Consider the following 16,736-nt stretch of genomic DNA (forward strand, 5'->3'; position numbering starts at 1 on the left):
ATTTGACAGATTGTGATTATATTAATGTATAAGCTTATTTTAAAGTAATCAATTGGAATACGGACTTTCGAATATGGATAAGGTTTTTAAATAAATTAGAAAAGAAAAAAAAAAAGTTAGGATAGCCAAATTTTATCTCTATCATGTTATTGGATGTTGAAAAGTCAAAGTGTTCAAAAGAGATGGCCGAGTAGCCACGTGAAAAACCTACTAAAGGTGATCTGAGTTTTTTAAATGCTGTTTAATTTAATTAAATCCTAATTACTTTTCATTAAGTTAACCAAATTTGATGGCAGACAAGTAGGACCCACCAAGTCGAAATAAATAAATTGGTACCATTTTATAAAACTGTACTAAACTACTAATCCAAGAACTACAGCAAACAAAGATATACAGACAAGAGACAAAATTCAACACATGTGAACTTACTTGTTACTACTACAAGAGAGTAACTAGTGAAAGGAGTTATCGAGTTATCGCTTTTTCTCGAGAAGAATCAGATCGCGATATTCCTTACTTTAAGAATTATGCTCCGGTTCGTGCCAGGTCATGCAAGGGGCAGAATCGTAAACACACATTCTATTTTCTTGAATTGGGCGATAATGCTGCAGCTTCATCTGATCCCTTGGCCGAATCTTGTGCAGCTGCATCTGCTTCTTCTTTACTTATGTGACTAAAACTCCGTTTCTTGGATGAAGTTGAAGGGGTAATAATGTCCTTTCCTTTCTCTGGCTGTGCTGCTTCACTGATTACCGTAGGAAATAACGGTGGCTCGTGGCCACTTAGTTGACAAAAAACTCTCTCAACGGTATCACTAATCTCTTTCCCCAAACCATTCTGGTCCAAAATTAAGTCCCACACCGATCTAGACGCCTTCTCGAGTACTGGGGTTCTGCATTCAATCGCCAACAAACGACGTAAAAAAGCTAAACTCGAATTTGTAATATGACAACAAAATGGATTTGCAGATAAAGATTCATTGGTCAATGGGTTGACCGGTATCATAAAAGAACCATTACGATCTTATATCAGATCAAGAAAATAGCAAAAAACGAGTGGACTAACAAAATTTAACGTAACACTTACTCAAGCTCTTGTCGAAGTGCATCAAATAACTCTCGTTTAGTCTGTTTCTCAGCACCGGGGGTATTGAGGACCTTACTCTGTTCCACCATTTTTATCGTGTTGCTCTTCAGATCCTCCTGCAACACACACAAAGCCTTTGTCGTTTCCTCTTCTACTGAAACTTACTTTATAGAACAACATTTAACAAAAAAAAAACAATTGTTTTTTCTATGTTCATGAAACAAAGGAACGAACGCCCACTTTCTTGACAACTACTAGCATTAAAATAGGTGAATGAAACAGTTCCGAAACGAGTTCACTGAGTATAGATGTTTAGAACCTAGGACAAACAAACTAGGATGACTTAATTACGAGATTTTGGACGATTATGTGGAATTAATGTCGAATTTGCTTTCGTCACTATCCTATAATTAGTTATAACTGTCAAATCATCACTGGTATATTAGTAATAATGCAAAATTAAGGGAGACTTAGATGCTCTAGCCCTTAGGGCATGTTTGTTCAGGGATGTAACAACCACATACCACCCCTGAACTTTACCCCCTAGTGGCCAAACAATGCTTTATCTGTCTTCTTTCTCATTCGCTTATTAACTCCTTCATTACAACCCTAGTATTTCACAGTATATACCAAACCGATGAAATGCCATCCCTTCTCTTGCTCAAATCAAAAACAATTTGCATGATACGAACATTAAGAAAAAAATGTCATATTTCCAAAGATTTAATTCCATTTGGAGAAAAAGAACCAAGGCAAAGAATGAAACGGAAGATATGACAGCTTCTACAGAAGAAATAACAAAACACACAAAACTCTAAATTTCCAATTTGACTACGAAAAAAATAAAGTAACACAAAAACTGAACAATGCAGCGAAGTACGATGCATGTCGATGATTGACATATTTGATGTGTTTGTCAAGCATCCGTATTCCGTCAATGAACTATCAGCACATTGTAATCATAAATCTATAAAGACCAATTCCAACTGGACATTACCCATCAATTCGAGCTGGAAAAATTGCAATCGAAACTCTAATTCCAAAACCACGTCTGAATTAAATTCGCAGTTATATAAAGAAGCCACACAATTTTACATACTATTCAAACTCCATCTCAACTCCCCGAACTTCGAAAACACGAATCTTCGTTCAACACCGAACAAACATACTCTCAAAATTATTTTTGCCAATGTGCTCAACCAATTCCAAACACTCAATAATCACAAAAATCATAGAAGAATAAATAATTCCATAAAAAAAAAATCTGACAGCCAAAAATGCAGCCATGGAGTATATTACGCGATGAATATTCATATAAAAATTCACGTTCAAAGCATAATTCCTCAAATAAAACAGCATACTTGCAAACTATTCACACACACACACACACACACAAAAAAAAAAAAAGGTGAATACAAAAATCTCACGTTCGCTTTGAGCTGATTAATAATTTTCAACCGGATTGCATCGATTGTGCCATCGTTCATGAGAGTCTCCAGTACGTCATCTGGCGTTATCACATTCGATCCCATTGAAGTAATCGAGCTGTCTGATTTTTCTGGGTTTCGTCGATTTCAGAATTATAATTTGGGAGATTGAATAAACTGTGACAGAATAAGATACGACGCCGTATCGCCTGCTCTTATATTGGAGTACTTTTCCGGGTCGGATATAAAATTAGGTTCGGGTTAGAAAATGTTTCTGGACTAATTGTAGGCTTACACCATAATTTTATTAGTTTCCAAAGTATCGTTATGATGTAAAAGCCCATTTTAGTTTTAGAGAGAGAATAAAAGGCCCATTTCCTCAAAATTAAATAACATACGATTTTTTTAATATAAAAAATACGAAAATTAATGCTTTTTTGTTTTGGTAGGACTCATTGAATTTTCCATCTAAAATGATTTCTTTTTAATGTATACGTAAAGGTTGATGTTAAATAAAATTACAAATAAATTTGACTTTAATATAAGAACAGATTACAACCATCTCTTGCGGAAAGTCAAATTATGAGAAAACCCTTTTTTATTTGGGTAATTACAATTACCCCTCTAACTATGTATTGTCTTACGAAAAAACCTGTCATTCAGTAGGTAAATTTGACAGTGTAAAAGTGAACGTGTAAGACAATACATAGTTGAAGGGATTGATTGTAATTATTCAAACAAGATGAGTTTTCCGTAATTTAATCTTATTTTAAAGAGTGACTATAATTTAACATTCATATAACGACCAAAAAACAACGAACAAGATGGAACAAAATATTGAAAATTTGGAACATACAAAATAAAAAAGCCAACCAATGTGGTGAAAAACTTGCTAGGACAACACTATTTTTAGGGATGTGCACGGGTCAGTACGGCTCGGCTTTTCCAATAAACCAAACACGTTCCGATAATATCGGTTTTTCATATTTTTTAAATCGAATATGTCGGTTTTTTTCGGTTCGGTGTTAATCGGTTTTTTGGTTAACGGTTCGGTATCAATTCGGTTTATTTTCGGTTTAGATTTCGTCTATTTGTTCGAATCGGTTCGGCATAAAATCGATATATTTGGACTTTCATTATATTTATTTGGAAAATTAACAAATAACAACCGAAAATTAACTAATAATAAACACGTCACAACCAAAATTAATTAATAGAAAAACATGTCATATGGAGGCCCTCGAAAGATAGAAGCACGCTTGGGTACGTATCTATACTATATATAAAAAAAACATAATTTTGTATAAATCGGTTCGGTTCGGTAATTTTTTTATTCTCCATACACAAACCGATGTTTTCGGTTTTTCAAATTTTTTTTACCGTATTTGCGGTTTTAAGTCGGGACGGTATACATCGGCTCGGTTTTTTCGGTTTTTGGTTCGGTTTTTCGGTTTCTCAAATTTTTTCTCACCCCTAACTATTTTCAAGAAGTGAAAATTATTGGGGAAAGTCAACTTTACAGAAAATGGAAGAGGATCAAATACTAATTTAGTGTCACTTTGTTCCCAAAAAAGAAAGAAAAAAGAAGTCGTTTGATGTATGCCAAAAAATACGAGGGTCTAGAATTATAATTTTCAAACAAATAAGGACTAAATTGCAAAACCCATACCTTCATATATTTCCAAACTCGGTCATCTACTCAACAAGAGTGGGCGTAAAGATATATAAACGAAAAATCGTTTCGTCTCTCTCTCTCTACATTTTTTCTCTCCCAATTCTCTCTCTCTCTCTCCTCTTACAAGAACCAAACTACAGTGGTGTATGCAAGAAACACAGAGCTCCCTCCAATATACAAAATAATTAACAAGAAAAATAAATTCAACCTCAATTCTCCATAATTTTTCAATTATTTATCCCTTTTAATTCTCCTTCGAAACAAGATATCTAAATTATAATTTTTTTTCTCAAAAAATTGTTACATTCGATCCCCATTTTGTTATTATCCTCACTTGCGAACTCCATTGTTCCTTCTCTGGTAGCACTGCGTCACAGGTAATTACAATTGTGTTTAGAACCCTAAGAAAAAAGGGGGGAACTCCAGTATTTTACGTTCCTGGTGTACAATTTTTTTGTGGGGCGTTTTTGCATACTGTATATACAGATCTAAATTGGCGGGGTTTTATTGTTGTTCAATTGTTTATTTTATTGCTATGCGGCAGTTTGAAGTGTGGAGGACTAAAATTCTAGGGTTTTGTTTTTCAATGCCACAGTGTGATGCGCATGGGAGATGTTTGGTCAGGGTTTTGGAATTTGAAGTTCTGGGTTAGCCTGTCGAGAGAATTCGCAAGGTACCGATTATTGTTATCGATTTCTATGTTTGGGTTATGTTTAAATAATAAAGTTTAGGTTTATAATGTTTTATTATGATATATCTATAATTCTTTTGAATAATGTGAGTTATTCATTTGAAAATTTGGTTCGAAATGCCGGATCAAATGGTTTAGCAGTTACATTTACCTTGATTGTAAGTGTATATATGTTTGCTGCACATGGATGGATTATTGCAAATTTCTTTCGTTTGTTCGAGAGCCTTTATAAAATTTAATCATGCATGTGGTCAGTGAGCCACTGATGGGAAATTATTAGTAAGGTTTTTTGGTTTTTATTTTTCTTTACATTTTCATTGCATTGTTGGAGAGGTCAAGAATTGTGATCCATGCTTAGAGATATTGGCAATGATTGTGCTAGAAAATGTTGTGTTAGCTAAGAGGTCTGCGGAAAGGCTAAACCACATAAAGTGAAGAAAGAGTATATGCTATTTTCGTCAACTGTTTTGTGTGCCTGAAAGGCTGAGACGGTTTATAATTTTTCAGGCTATATGGCTCTCCGGAAATATGTTCCCGCTGGTAATTCGACTCCTGTCAATATTAAATCTTTGACTTTCTCGAATAAGGACAATGGGAAAGCCAAGGAGACAGATTTGCAGAGGCGACCTACTGAAGCTGATGTGGATATTGATCTTAGAGAGATATATTTTCTGATCATGCATTTCCTCTCCACTGGACCATGCCACAGGACTTATGGGCAGTTTTGGAATGAACTCTTGGAGCACCAACTTCTCCCTAGAAGATATCATGCATTTTACTCACGTGGTGGCATGCAGAGTGGAGATGAAAATGATGATGGCATATCTTTTCCCCTGAGTTACGCTAATTTGGTAGAAAGGTAAATGCTGTAATTGCTTATTTCTATCCATTCCACCTTGTCTTAACCGAAGGAAATTTTGTTCTGGGTCGGTCCTTACGACACTTTACCGTTTCTTTATGGAGAGAGTGCAGAAAGGAGTTCTTATCTCTTGTCTTTTCATTTTCTTCTTTGATTTGGACTATACTCATTAATACAATTTAACTTGTGTTCTTAGGCATCCACATGTCGAAAAAGATCACTTGGTAAAGCTTCTGAAGCAATTAATTGTAGGTGCAGTTGCTCCTTCACGAGACTTGATTGGTGGAAATATAGTGAATGCAGCTACAGTACCTACTATCCTGGGAACTGGATCTTTCTCACTTCTGGCCAGTATGTACAATATTTGGATGGAACATTATTTACGTGTTTATTATAACGTGTGTATTACCTGCATTTCATTTTTTTTAACATAAATTTTAGTTGATTAGATTGATCACTTTCACAAAAGATGCCTTTGTTAACAAAAAATCAGTATAGATTATGCAACTTAAGAACAGATTGAATGGGGACCATCAGCACTTGTTTTAGCCTTGTTCTATTTAGTTCTTTGGAAGTTTTTCATTTGCTCTCTCTTGCTTTAAGGTGATCACAATGAACGGGACAACAAAGATAGACGTCCCCCAAGCTACATGCGCTGGCCCCACAGACTGGCAGATCAAGTGCGTGGGTTATGTTTGAGGGAAATTAATGGTGGTTTTTCTAGGCATCACCGTGCGCCATCTACTCGTGCTGCTTGCTATGCCATCGCAAAACCATCCACAATGGTGCAAAAGATGGAGAACCAAAAAAGGGTTAGGGGACATCGTAATGCTGTTTATTGTGGTAAGCTTTTACAGTTATGTTCTTCTCTAGGATTGAAAGTGAAAATCAATTTTCATTAGTAGATGGTTCTTCATGGCGTTTTAGTATCATGTTCTCAGAAACATATTCACATGCTATTCTGGTCTTGATTGGATAGTTCTGGATTGTTGGTTCATACGTCAAAGCGTAATATATATGCAATGATGTCAGATATCCATCTAAAATATTTGCTTGCCTGCAGCCATATCTGACCGGTCTGGGAGGTATGTTATTACTGGTTCTGATGACCGTCTTGTTAAAGTATGGTCAATGGAAACTGCATATTGCTTAGCCAGCTCCCGAGGACATGAAGTAAGTATAAGTATTATAAAATCGTTTTGATGCAACACCTGCACCCACCCCCCCAACACACACACCTCACTCCTCCTTTGGTTTTATTTGGCCTCATTTGTCAATCTTTTGCTTCAAGGGTGACATCACTGACCTGGCGGTGAACTTCAACAATACTCTTGTCGCTTCTGCTTCAAATGACTGTGTAATCCGAGTTGTAAGTTCTCGCTTTAGCTTTTCTTTTTAGCTGCATGTTTGGCTATATTAACTTAGTTTTACTAATGACAGTGGCGCCTGCCTGATGGGTTACCGATCTCTGTACTGCGGGGTCACACAGGAGCAGTTACTGCTATTGCGTTCAGTCCTAGACCAGGCGCTTTATATCAGCTTTTATCGTGAGTTTTATTCTTTAGTCACCATGTTGCTCAGTTGACCTTCTACTTGAATTCTGACATGATTGTTGATTTTGACACGTCTTATTTGCATGTGTAAATATTTATTTGAACATATTTGTATGAAAATACATTAAAAATATAATTTGTAGATAAATAAAAATGGACACACCCACATTATAATTTTGAAATATACCCCTGTATTTTAAATATTTACATGTTTCCCCCTGTTCCTGTGTCCTACTTTTGCTGTTTCCCCCTGTTCCTGTGTCCTACTTTTGCTGTTTCCCCGTATCCCTTTCCATATTTCACTGTGTCTGCGTCCCCGTGTCTATGCAACATAGTCTTCTGTCACAGTTAATTTCACTTTGTGTGCCTCTATTGGGTAGGGAGTTATCTATTTAAACAATCTGTTTAGTATGTTTATGTTTTATAGTTGTTTTGAAAAAAAATATTTTGGTTTTGTATATTTCTAGATTCACTTATTTCATTTATTCACAATGAACTGTGAAATTGCGTAAGCATGTTCATTTTTGCATTTGGTTTAAAAAAACTAATGGTTTTTGGATTTTCACTCCTAGGTCCTCTGATGATGGAACTTGTCGAATTTGGGATGCTAGATATTCCCAGTTCACTCCACGCATATATGTACCAAGACCACCTGATCCTACAGCTGGTTGGTTGCTGCTTTCTATTAAGTTCGTTTTTTTCTTTGCCAAGTTATTCAACTAATTTGAGTTCTGTAGGGAGAAATAGTGTTCCCTCATCCAGCACTGCTCAGCAGACATGCCAGATTTTCTGTTGTGCGTTCAATGCTAGCGGAACTGTTTTTGTCACAGGCAGCTCTGACACTTTTGCGAGGGTATAAAATTAAATTATGTTGTGGACTTGCCATTCTCGTGTTTTCTCAAAGAAAAATAAAATATTATCTGTCTTGCAGCTTTATCAATTTAATCAAATTCAACGATAGTTTGTAAATTGATATACATATATGATAAGAGAAGAAGACTTCATATTTCTGCTACTCTTTTCATAGTTTGATATCTTCAATCTCGTGGGCTGCTGATCATTACAGGTTTGGAATGCTTGTAAATCCAGTGTAGATGATTCAGAGCAACCTAATCACGAGATAGATGTTTTAGCTGGTCATGAGAATGATGTAAATTATGTGCAGTTCAGGTTTGTATAAGTTGATATGTCTTTGTCTGAATTTATAAAGTTTGATGTAGTCATATAGTTTCCTGTGCCGTAATGCAGTGGCTGTGCGGCAGCTTCCAGATTTTTCCCTTCTGATGCCTCAAAAGAAGATGCGTTACCAAGATTCAAGAATACATGGTGTGCCTGTTGTCATAAAATCTTGTATTGCTTTGTGTTGGATATTTATTGCATGTTTTCTTGTTTTCATATGAATTCTTGTCCAAAATAAATAATTTCGTTATGTTTGTTGATGATCAGGTTCAATCACGATAATATTGTTACATGCTCTCGTGATGGTAGCGCAATCATTTGGATACCAAGATCACGTAGATCACATGTGAGTTTGTATCCTCTTTTCAAACTTTATGCATAGTAATGAACTATAACAAAACATTTGTTTCATTGTGCTTATCTGTATGTCTAGCTGATTTGGTTTAAATGTTGTTCTTGGAACCTTGTTTTTTCCTAGGGAAAAACTGGGCGGTGGATTCGAGCGTATCACCTGAAAGTTCCACCACCTCCGATGCCACCTCAACCCCCTCGAGGAGGTCCACGCCAAAGAATTCTACCTACCCCTCGTGGTGTTAATATGATTGCATGGAGTTTAGACAATCGTTATGTTCTTGCAGCTATCATGGGTATGTTGCTCATGTGATGTGTGTATGTAATTGATGTGGTGAAATCAAATAACCCTTCAGGCAATTTTAATTTTAGATTGGGCATATTCAAACTCTTTTCTGCAAGAACCTTCAAATGGATTTAACTTTTCACTATTATGAGACTTAAATTGCTAAGATTCTCAATGTAATGGATTTGTATATATTTGTTAACTACTATTTTTCCAATCCCTCTAAATATTTGCTCTTGTTCACGGAGTTGGTTAGAGCTTATCACTTTGTGGAATATTTAATGATTGATTCAGAAGAGAACGATTTTTTTTTTTTTGTGTTGGGTAGTTCTTGCGGATTAGGATGTATCGTAAGGGAAGTTTCCTTTAGCGAGCTGCTTTCATGTGCAAAACTAGATTGATACTTCTATGTAAATGTGTTATACCATATTCATACTATGTTTTCATCCATTTGCAGATTGCAGAATATGTGTGTGGAATGCTGTTGATGGTAGCTTAGTTCATTGTCTGACTGGTCATACTGATTCTGTAAGTTTTTTGCTATGGCATGATAAATTGAAATTGCGTAATTAGTTGTAGTATTTACTAAGACAACAAGTTGTACTGTGTTTTCAACAAATGATAATTTGATATTTCCTCTGAGAGACATATGTGCATTTAACGCTATACTATTTTTTTTGGTAGAGTACATTATCTGTCTATACCTTATTTTGTGCCTATACCTTATCTTGCCAAAATCTTATGCCTTGTAGACTTATGTACTGGATGTGCATCCTTTTAATCCTCGCATAGCAATGAGTGCTGGATATGATGGGAAAACAATAGTGTGGGATGTGAGTTTCTAATCTTTCGTATAATCTTCTAAAAGAGCTTCTTTTATTTCATTACCCCTCACACATTCACTTTCTTTGATTCTTTTCCGTTTTTTCCAGATATGGGAAGGTACAATAATCCGGACATACCCAATTGGTCCATTTAAGCTGGTTGATGGGAAGTTCTCACCGTGAGTTGATCTGCTTATAAGAAAATTTCTTTTTTCTTTGTTTCTCTCCTTTGTTCATATACAAGTACTTCTGAACTCCAAAACCTTTTTCCTTCCAAGTTTATGTTAGATCTCTGACAATTATTCTATGAAAACTTCATTATCAAAATAATGAAAAGATTATCACTTATTTGCTCATTCTTCATAAAGTCCATTATAGGTGAAGTTGTGAAGTGTGACTCCTATATAAATTTCGCTCAAATATGTAGATATCTTGTGAAGCGTAATTAATTTCTGTGACATGAAGAATGTGATTCTGTCGTTTGACAACTCAAATAGTTTCAATGGAAATGACAATGATGCAGTTTATTTTCCAAATGTTGATTCAAATGTGTTCTTGATCATGCAGAGATGGAACATCTATTATTCTTTCTGATGATGTTGGTCAATTATATATATTGAGCACTGGGCAAGGTGAATCCCAGAGAGATGCTAAATATGATCAGGTACTTTATTATACTAACAATTTTTAGTTTATTTGATACTCTGTTTAATAAATGCTGATTTTATTCTCTTTTTTAACAGTTCTTTTTAGGGGACTACCGCCCTCTCATTCAAGATACACATGGAAATGTCCTTGACCAGGTTGGCTTCTCTTTCCTTTAACAGGCAACATGTCTTCTTTCTGTGTGTTTCGATCTTGCTAATGATACAAGCAATCGTAAAATTTACTTACTTGATGTAATCTATTGGTTATGAACATCATTTTTTTAAGTCCAATACATTTTGGAGGGCTTCTATAATCTGACCATGGGGAGTGATGCTTGTATTATTAATACAGGAAACACAACTTGCTCCTTATCGTAGGAATATGCAAGATCTCCTCTGTGATTCTGGTACATTTTGATTTTCTTCTTTCTCAATTTATTTATCTTTCTGTTACTATTTACTAATATGATTTTTTTTTCCAATATGGGTCTTTTTTGTTTGGCTATTGGTAGGGATGCTTCCATATCCTGAGCCTTATCAAAGTATGTACCAGCAAAGGCGGCTAGGAGCTCTTGGTCTTGAGTGGCGCCCTTCATCTCTGAGATTTGCTGTTGGTGTAGATTTCAGTCTGGACCCAGATTATCATATGCTTCCCATAGTTGATTTGGATACATTAATTGATCCACTACCTGAGTTTGTTGATGCAATGGATTGGGAACCAGAAGTTGAGATACATAGTGATGATAATGATTCAGAGTATCACATAGCAGAGGATTACTCATCTGGAGGTGAGCAAGCCAGTTTAAGTTCTGATTCTGACGAGGCAGAGTCGAGTTCTGGGAACAGTGAGATTGAGGACTCACACAGAGATCGCTTACGTAGATCAAGGAGAAAGAAGCAGAAGGTAGAGGTATTTTTTCTGTTAGTCTTCTCTGTATATGCTGAATGTTATGCCAAAGGTAGAGGTGATCTTTTTTTTTACATTTATTTAAATTTGTATTTTTTCCCCCAATTTTGTAGGTGGAGATAATGACATCTTCGGGCAGGCGTGTGAAGAGGAAGAATTTGGATGAGTGTGATGGCACTTTAATTAGGAACAACCGTTCTAGAAAATCAGGAAATGGCAGAAAAGCCTCAAAAAAGAAGTCCTCGTCGAAGTCGAGGCCTCAAAGAGCTGCGGCTAGAAATGCACTTCATCTGTTCTCTCGAATCACAGGAACATCTACAGATGGAGATATAAATGGCTCTGATGGTGATTCACTAGAAAGTGGGTCGACACTGCAAGACTCGAGTTTCGCAAGTGAAGAATCAGATGTATCTCTGCAAAAGGAATGGTCTGAAAGTTCCAAGGGAAAAGAAATATCATTGGATCACCATGTGGGCGTAAATCAAGCGCATCCACATCCTGAATCTCATTCAAATGCTGTGACAAAAGGGAGATTAATTCTAAAATTGCCAAATCCTGATTCAAGTAAGTTTGCGTCTCAACAAAACTCTACGTCAAACATCAATGAAAGACAATCTGCTGTAGCAGGCACATCATCTAGAACTCCTCAGAAAGTAAATGAATCAAGTAAGATTTATTTAGATGAGGAGCAAAGCTGTGTTGGTTCTGATGATGGTGATGTCAATGGTAGAAGCAATACGGGGCAGCAAAATACGGTTGAACATCATGTAGATCTTCTAAAAGGATGCAAAAATTCATGGGGAGGGGTCAAAACTCGCACCTATAAAAGGTTGAAGATGGAAGAATCCTTGTCAGCAGGTTTACTTGCGGGATCTGGTTCAGTTCTTGACCAGCATCCTAAAGCAGAAAATATTGCCAATGGCCATTCGACTGCAGCAGAGGAGCACGAAACAGAGCCCCCAAGTTCCAGAATCCAAAATCAGGAACACAATTTGGAAGAAATCGTTGATGAGAGAGAAAATCCATCTACGATCAATATGCCTGAAAGCTCTGGAGTAAAAAATGTTGAGAGAGAATTGGGATTGGATGTGGGCAAGGATGAAGATGAATCCTCGAATAAGTATAATGAGGTATGCAATGGTACAACCATGCCTTCTGTTAGCGCTAATGGGACAGAAAACCAATTTAAAGGGAAAGAAAATGGTGTCCGAATCCCGACAAAGTTGCGAATAAAATCTGCTTCTATTTTGAAGGACTATGATAGCCCCAAAAAAGCAGCTTTTGCTCATCCAGCATTGGATAGAGTAAAATGTGAAACAATATGTGAAAACCCCCAGGCAGAAAATAATTTAGATTTTCAAGTTCCTGTGCATGACGATGGCATTGGAACCTCATGCTCGGAAACCAAAGATCTTCATCGAGTGCCGGAAACAGAGGGTCTTGTGAATGGAGCTTCATCCAGGTCTGTGTTGGAAGACTCGTTGAAACTAGATTCAAATAAAAGGATGTTTACTGCTGTTTATAGAAGGTCGAAGCCTTCAAGAGGTAGAAGTAATCAAGAAGGTGAATGTAGTACCATGGAAGCAAGCACTAGCACTTCCAACGTTGAGAAGAATAATCCAGATGGGGAAATTGAGATTCCACCAGAAGGGATTCGTAGGGCCAGGTCTATTAGATTCAGGTCAAGTACCCGTGATCTCAAGTTAGAAAGCAACTTCAAATTTAATGAACCCCATATTCATTCGGAAGATACTTCAATTGATGCTGACGAGGCTTCTCCGAGCATAGATGGAGAACGAGGATCAGTATTGAAGAACTCTATTCGATTAAGATCCACAAGAAGCAAGAAAGGTAGTAATTATACTCGCGATAATACTAGTCCCCCCCCAACCAAATCAAAATCAAACCAAACTGGGAAAAAATCCTGGTTAATGTTGTCAGCGCACGAGGAAGTTTCATCCCGGTATATACCCCAACTAGGTGATGAAGTTGTGTATTTGAGACAGGTATATAATGCATATGTTCTTTGTAGCTCGTTTATTCTTTTTCCAAGTATTGTTCCTTCGTGGTTTAATCATCGTCTTATTGGGTTTATATACTCTTCAGGGTCACGGAGAGTACATAACAAATTGCACTACCTCGAGGAATCAAGTTCCGTGGGAAACTGTTAAGCGAAACATCAGAGCTGTTGAGTTCTGTAGGGTTGAAGAACTAGAGTATTCAACACATCCAGGCTCTGGTGAGAGCTGCTGTAAAATGACACTTAAATTTGTAGATCCAACTTCTGATGCAGTGGGTAAATCATTCAAGTTGAATCTGCCGAAGGTGAGCGATTTTCCGGATTTTCTTGTGGAGAAAAGTAGGTACGATGCGTCTTTGGCGAGAAATTGGACTTGTCGAGATAAGTGCAAAGTTTGGTGGGATGATGGTGACGAGGATGGTGATTGGTGGGAGGGTCGGATTTTAAATGTGAAGCCTAAATCTGTTGAATTTCCGGATAGTCCATGGGAAAGATATGTTGTGAAGTACAAAAGTGATCCGACTGAAACTCATTATCACAGTCCGTGGGAACTTTATGACACTGGTACTCGTGGTACTCAGTGGGAGCAGCCTCGTATTGATGGTGATATAAGAGAGAAGCTCACTCGTGAATTTGCCAAGTTGGAGCTATCTGGAGAGAAAGTCCAGGTAAACAGACTGCTCTTTTTCCTTCTTTTTTTTTCTTGGCCGTTACGAATTGAGTTGGATATTAGGTGTAATCATGGTTTTTCGTTGCAGGATTATTATGGGGTTAACAAATTGAGACAAGTTTCGCAGAAGACAAATTTTATTAACAGGTACGTATCTTACCTCCACGTCGTCTTGAGAGTTATCAATTTCCTAAAGGAATCTAGTAAAATATGCGTCGATTCTAGGAAATATATAGAATACGGCTAAAATACCGTTCCCATTAATTCTCTTTCCACTAATTTCTCTCGACTAGTAAAGACTAAAGAGTAACAATGGTAAAAATGAGAGACAATTGATCTGAAACAGGAGTATATCATGTATGTATATACTTAGGACTGATATATATATATATATATATATATATATATATATATATATATATATCTTATTTGTAATGTTCTTTTCATTGATCCATGTGAACAAGTTTTTAACTACTATCGTTTTTACAGATTCCCTGTTCCATTGTCGCTCGAAGTAATACAGTCCAGGTTAGAGAAGAACTACTACAGAAGGTTAGAGTCAATGAAGCATGATGTTAGAGTGATGCTATCAAATGCCGAATCATTCTTTGGAAAAAACGCAGAGCTTTCCGTAAAAATTAAACGCTTGTCAGAATGGTTCAGAAAGACGTTTTCGTCCTTGTAGTTTTTACCGAAACACAGTTTTGTAGAAATTAGCCTTGGAGCTCTCCTGTTATATTGTATATAATTTTCTTTTCTCTTTCAAAGTATTAATTTATATTTTTAACCATAGAGAGTAGCTGCTAAATTCAGGAAACCTTTAAAGGAATCTTTTTACAGAATGGAGGTACAGGATTACAAATAACTAACCAGAGTACTGCAGCAAATCGCCGGCAGAGATTTTCTTTGTGTATAGTCTTTTTATTTTTATTTTTTTGACATTTCAACGATTTTTAATAGAAAATGTATGTTATATAGTATACGATTTTTTGAGACTTTTATTGATGATTAAAAAATTAGTAAAATATTTTTTTGATGAACTATTTTTTGACAACATATGGATACACATATTCTATACTATAAATCTGAATGTTAATAAATAATAATAATTTTTTTAACTTTCAGCGATTTTATTGGAAAACGTGTGTTATAACATATACAAATTTTGGTGATTTTGATATTAAAAAAGTTTTTGTACGTTTCACTAATTTTACCCAAAAACTGTGTACTATATTATACAGTTTTTGCCTTTTGGTGGTAGTTTTGATTGTGAAAATAGTTTTTTGAAAGTTTTTTCTAGGTGATTTTTATCGTGAAAAGGTTTTTTCGATGTTTCACCAATTTTATCCGAAATCTATGTACTATGCATGCAGTTTTTGGTAATTTTGATCGTGGAAGAGTTTTTTGAACGTTCCACCAATTTTACTCAAAATATGTGTACTATATAGTATACAGGTTTTGGTGATTTTTATCGTGAAAGGGTTTTGTTGGACGTTCCACCAATTTTACCCAAAATTTGTGTACTATAGGACACAGTTTTTGGTGATTATGACCGTGATTTTTTTTTTGATTATCCACCAATTTTATCCAAAATTTATATACTATAACATACAGTTTTTGGTAATTTTGATCGTGAAAGTGTTTTTTGGATGTTACACCAATTTTACACATAATCCGTGTACTATAATAGTATACAATTTTTGGAGATTTTTATTCTGAGAGGTTTTTTTGGATGTTCCACCAATTTTATCCAAAATATGTGTACTATAACATACAGTTTTTGGTAATTTTGATCGTGAAAGAGTTTTTTGGACGTTCCACCAATTTTACCCAAAATTTGATCGTGAAAAAGTTTTTTGGATATTTCACAAAATTTATCCAAAATCTATGTACTATATAGCATACAATTTTTGGTAATTTTGATCGTGAAAGAGTTTTTTGGACGTTCCACCAATTTTACCCAAAATTTGATCGTGAAAAAGTTTTTTGGATATTTCACAAAATTTATCCAAAATCTATTAAAATTTCCGTACATTTTTCCAAAATTAGTTAGTTCACAGAATATATATTATATCCTGTGAACTAACTAATTTTGGAAAAATGTACGGAAATTTAATAGATTGTTTTTGATGTGAACTAACTAATTTTGGAAAAATGTACGGAAATTTTAATAGATAGCTTTTACCTTCAGCAAAAGCAATCTATTAAATTTCCGTACATTTTTCCAAAATTAGTTAGTTCACAGGATATAATATATATCGTGTGAACTAACTAATTTTGGAAAAATGTACGGATATTTTAATAGATAGCTTTTACCTTCAGCAAGGCCAATAAAAACTTGTATTCGTCCAGAAACATTACCATTACGAACTTCTGTTTGTGGATCCATAATAAATTGGACAAGTGCTCAGAAAGTCCAAATGGTGGGACAGGGCACTGAAAGTTCACAATTTAAAGAAATTTATATTAATCAAACAATTATCACTTGTCATCCACCCCCCACAATAAAGATTGTGGGGGTGTTAGAGAACTTATTGGAACAGGTTACAATTTTTTGAATT

At 35.6% G+C, this 16,736-nt stretch overlaps 2 protein-coding genes across 3 annotated transcripts; one reads left to right on the forward strand and one right to left on the reverse strand.

Moving 5' to 3' along the window:
* Positions 1 to 321: 321 nt before the first annotated feature.
* Positions 322 to 2,718, reverse strand: LOC105966587 (antigenic heat-stable protein). Its single transcript, XM_012991159.2, has 3 exons — positions 2,514 to 2,718; positions 1,087 to 1,202; positions 322 to 892 (listed from the first exon to the last, which is right to left on the reverse strand). Exons 1-3 carry the CDS (start codon positions 2,616 to 2,618, stop codon positions 580 to 582), a joined length of 534 nt encoding a protein of 177 aa, XP_012846613.2. The 5' UTR covers positions 2,619 to 2,718; the 3' UTR covers positions 322 to 579.
* Positions 2,719 to 4,214: 1,496 nt separating this feature from the next.
* Positions 4,215 to 15,215, forward strand: LOC105966586 (WD40/YVTN repeat and Bromo-WDR9-I-like domain-containing protein). Of its 2 annotated transcripts, none has more exons than XM_012991155.2 (25): positions 4,215 to 4,565; positions 4,784 to 4,861; positions 5,387 to 5,738; positions 5,935 to 6,089; positions 6,342 to 6,581; positions 6,802 to 6,911; positions 7,030 to 7,107; positions 7,179 to 7,285; positions 7,864 to 7,958; positions 8,029 to 8,144; positions 8,358 to 8,461; positions 8,540 to 8,617; positions 8,738 to 8,816; positions 8,949 to 9,117; positions 9,565 to 9,635; positions 9,860 to 9,940; positions 10,040 to 10,110; positions 10,499 to 10,595; positions 10,675 to 10,734; positions 10,931 to 10,985; positions 11,091 to 11,488; positions 11,599 to 13,491; positions 13,592 to 14,173; positions 14,264 to 14,322; positions 14,665 to 15,215. In XM_012991155.2, exons 3-25 carry the CDS (start codon positions 5,392 to 5,394, stop codon positions 14,858 to 14,860), a joined length of 5,241 nt encoding a protein of 1,746 aa, XP_012846609.1. In that variant the 5' UTR covers positions 4,215 to 4,565; positions 4,784 to 4,861; positions 5,387 to 5,391; the 3' UTR covers positions 14,861 to 15,215. The 2 variants fall into 2 exon arrangements, with proteins under 2 accessions (XP_012846609.1, XP_012846612.1); XM_012991158.2 differs by having other exon boundaries at positions 11,091 to 11,482.
* The last annotated feature ends 1,521 nt before the right edge of the window (positions 15,216 to 16,736 follow it).

This window comes from Erythranthe guttata, chromosome 7 (assembly GCF_056151865.1).
Source record: "Erythranthe guttata isolate IM_541 chromosome 7, IM_541, whole genome shotgun sequence".
Classification (NCBI taxonomy): domain Eukaryota; kingdom Viridiplantae; phylum Streptophyta; class Magnoliopsida; order Lamiales; family Phrymaceae; genus Erythranthe; species Erythranthe guttata.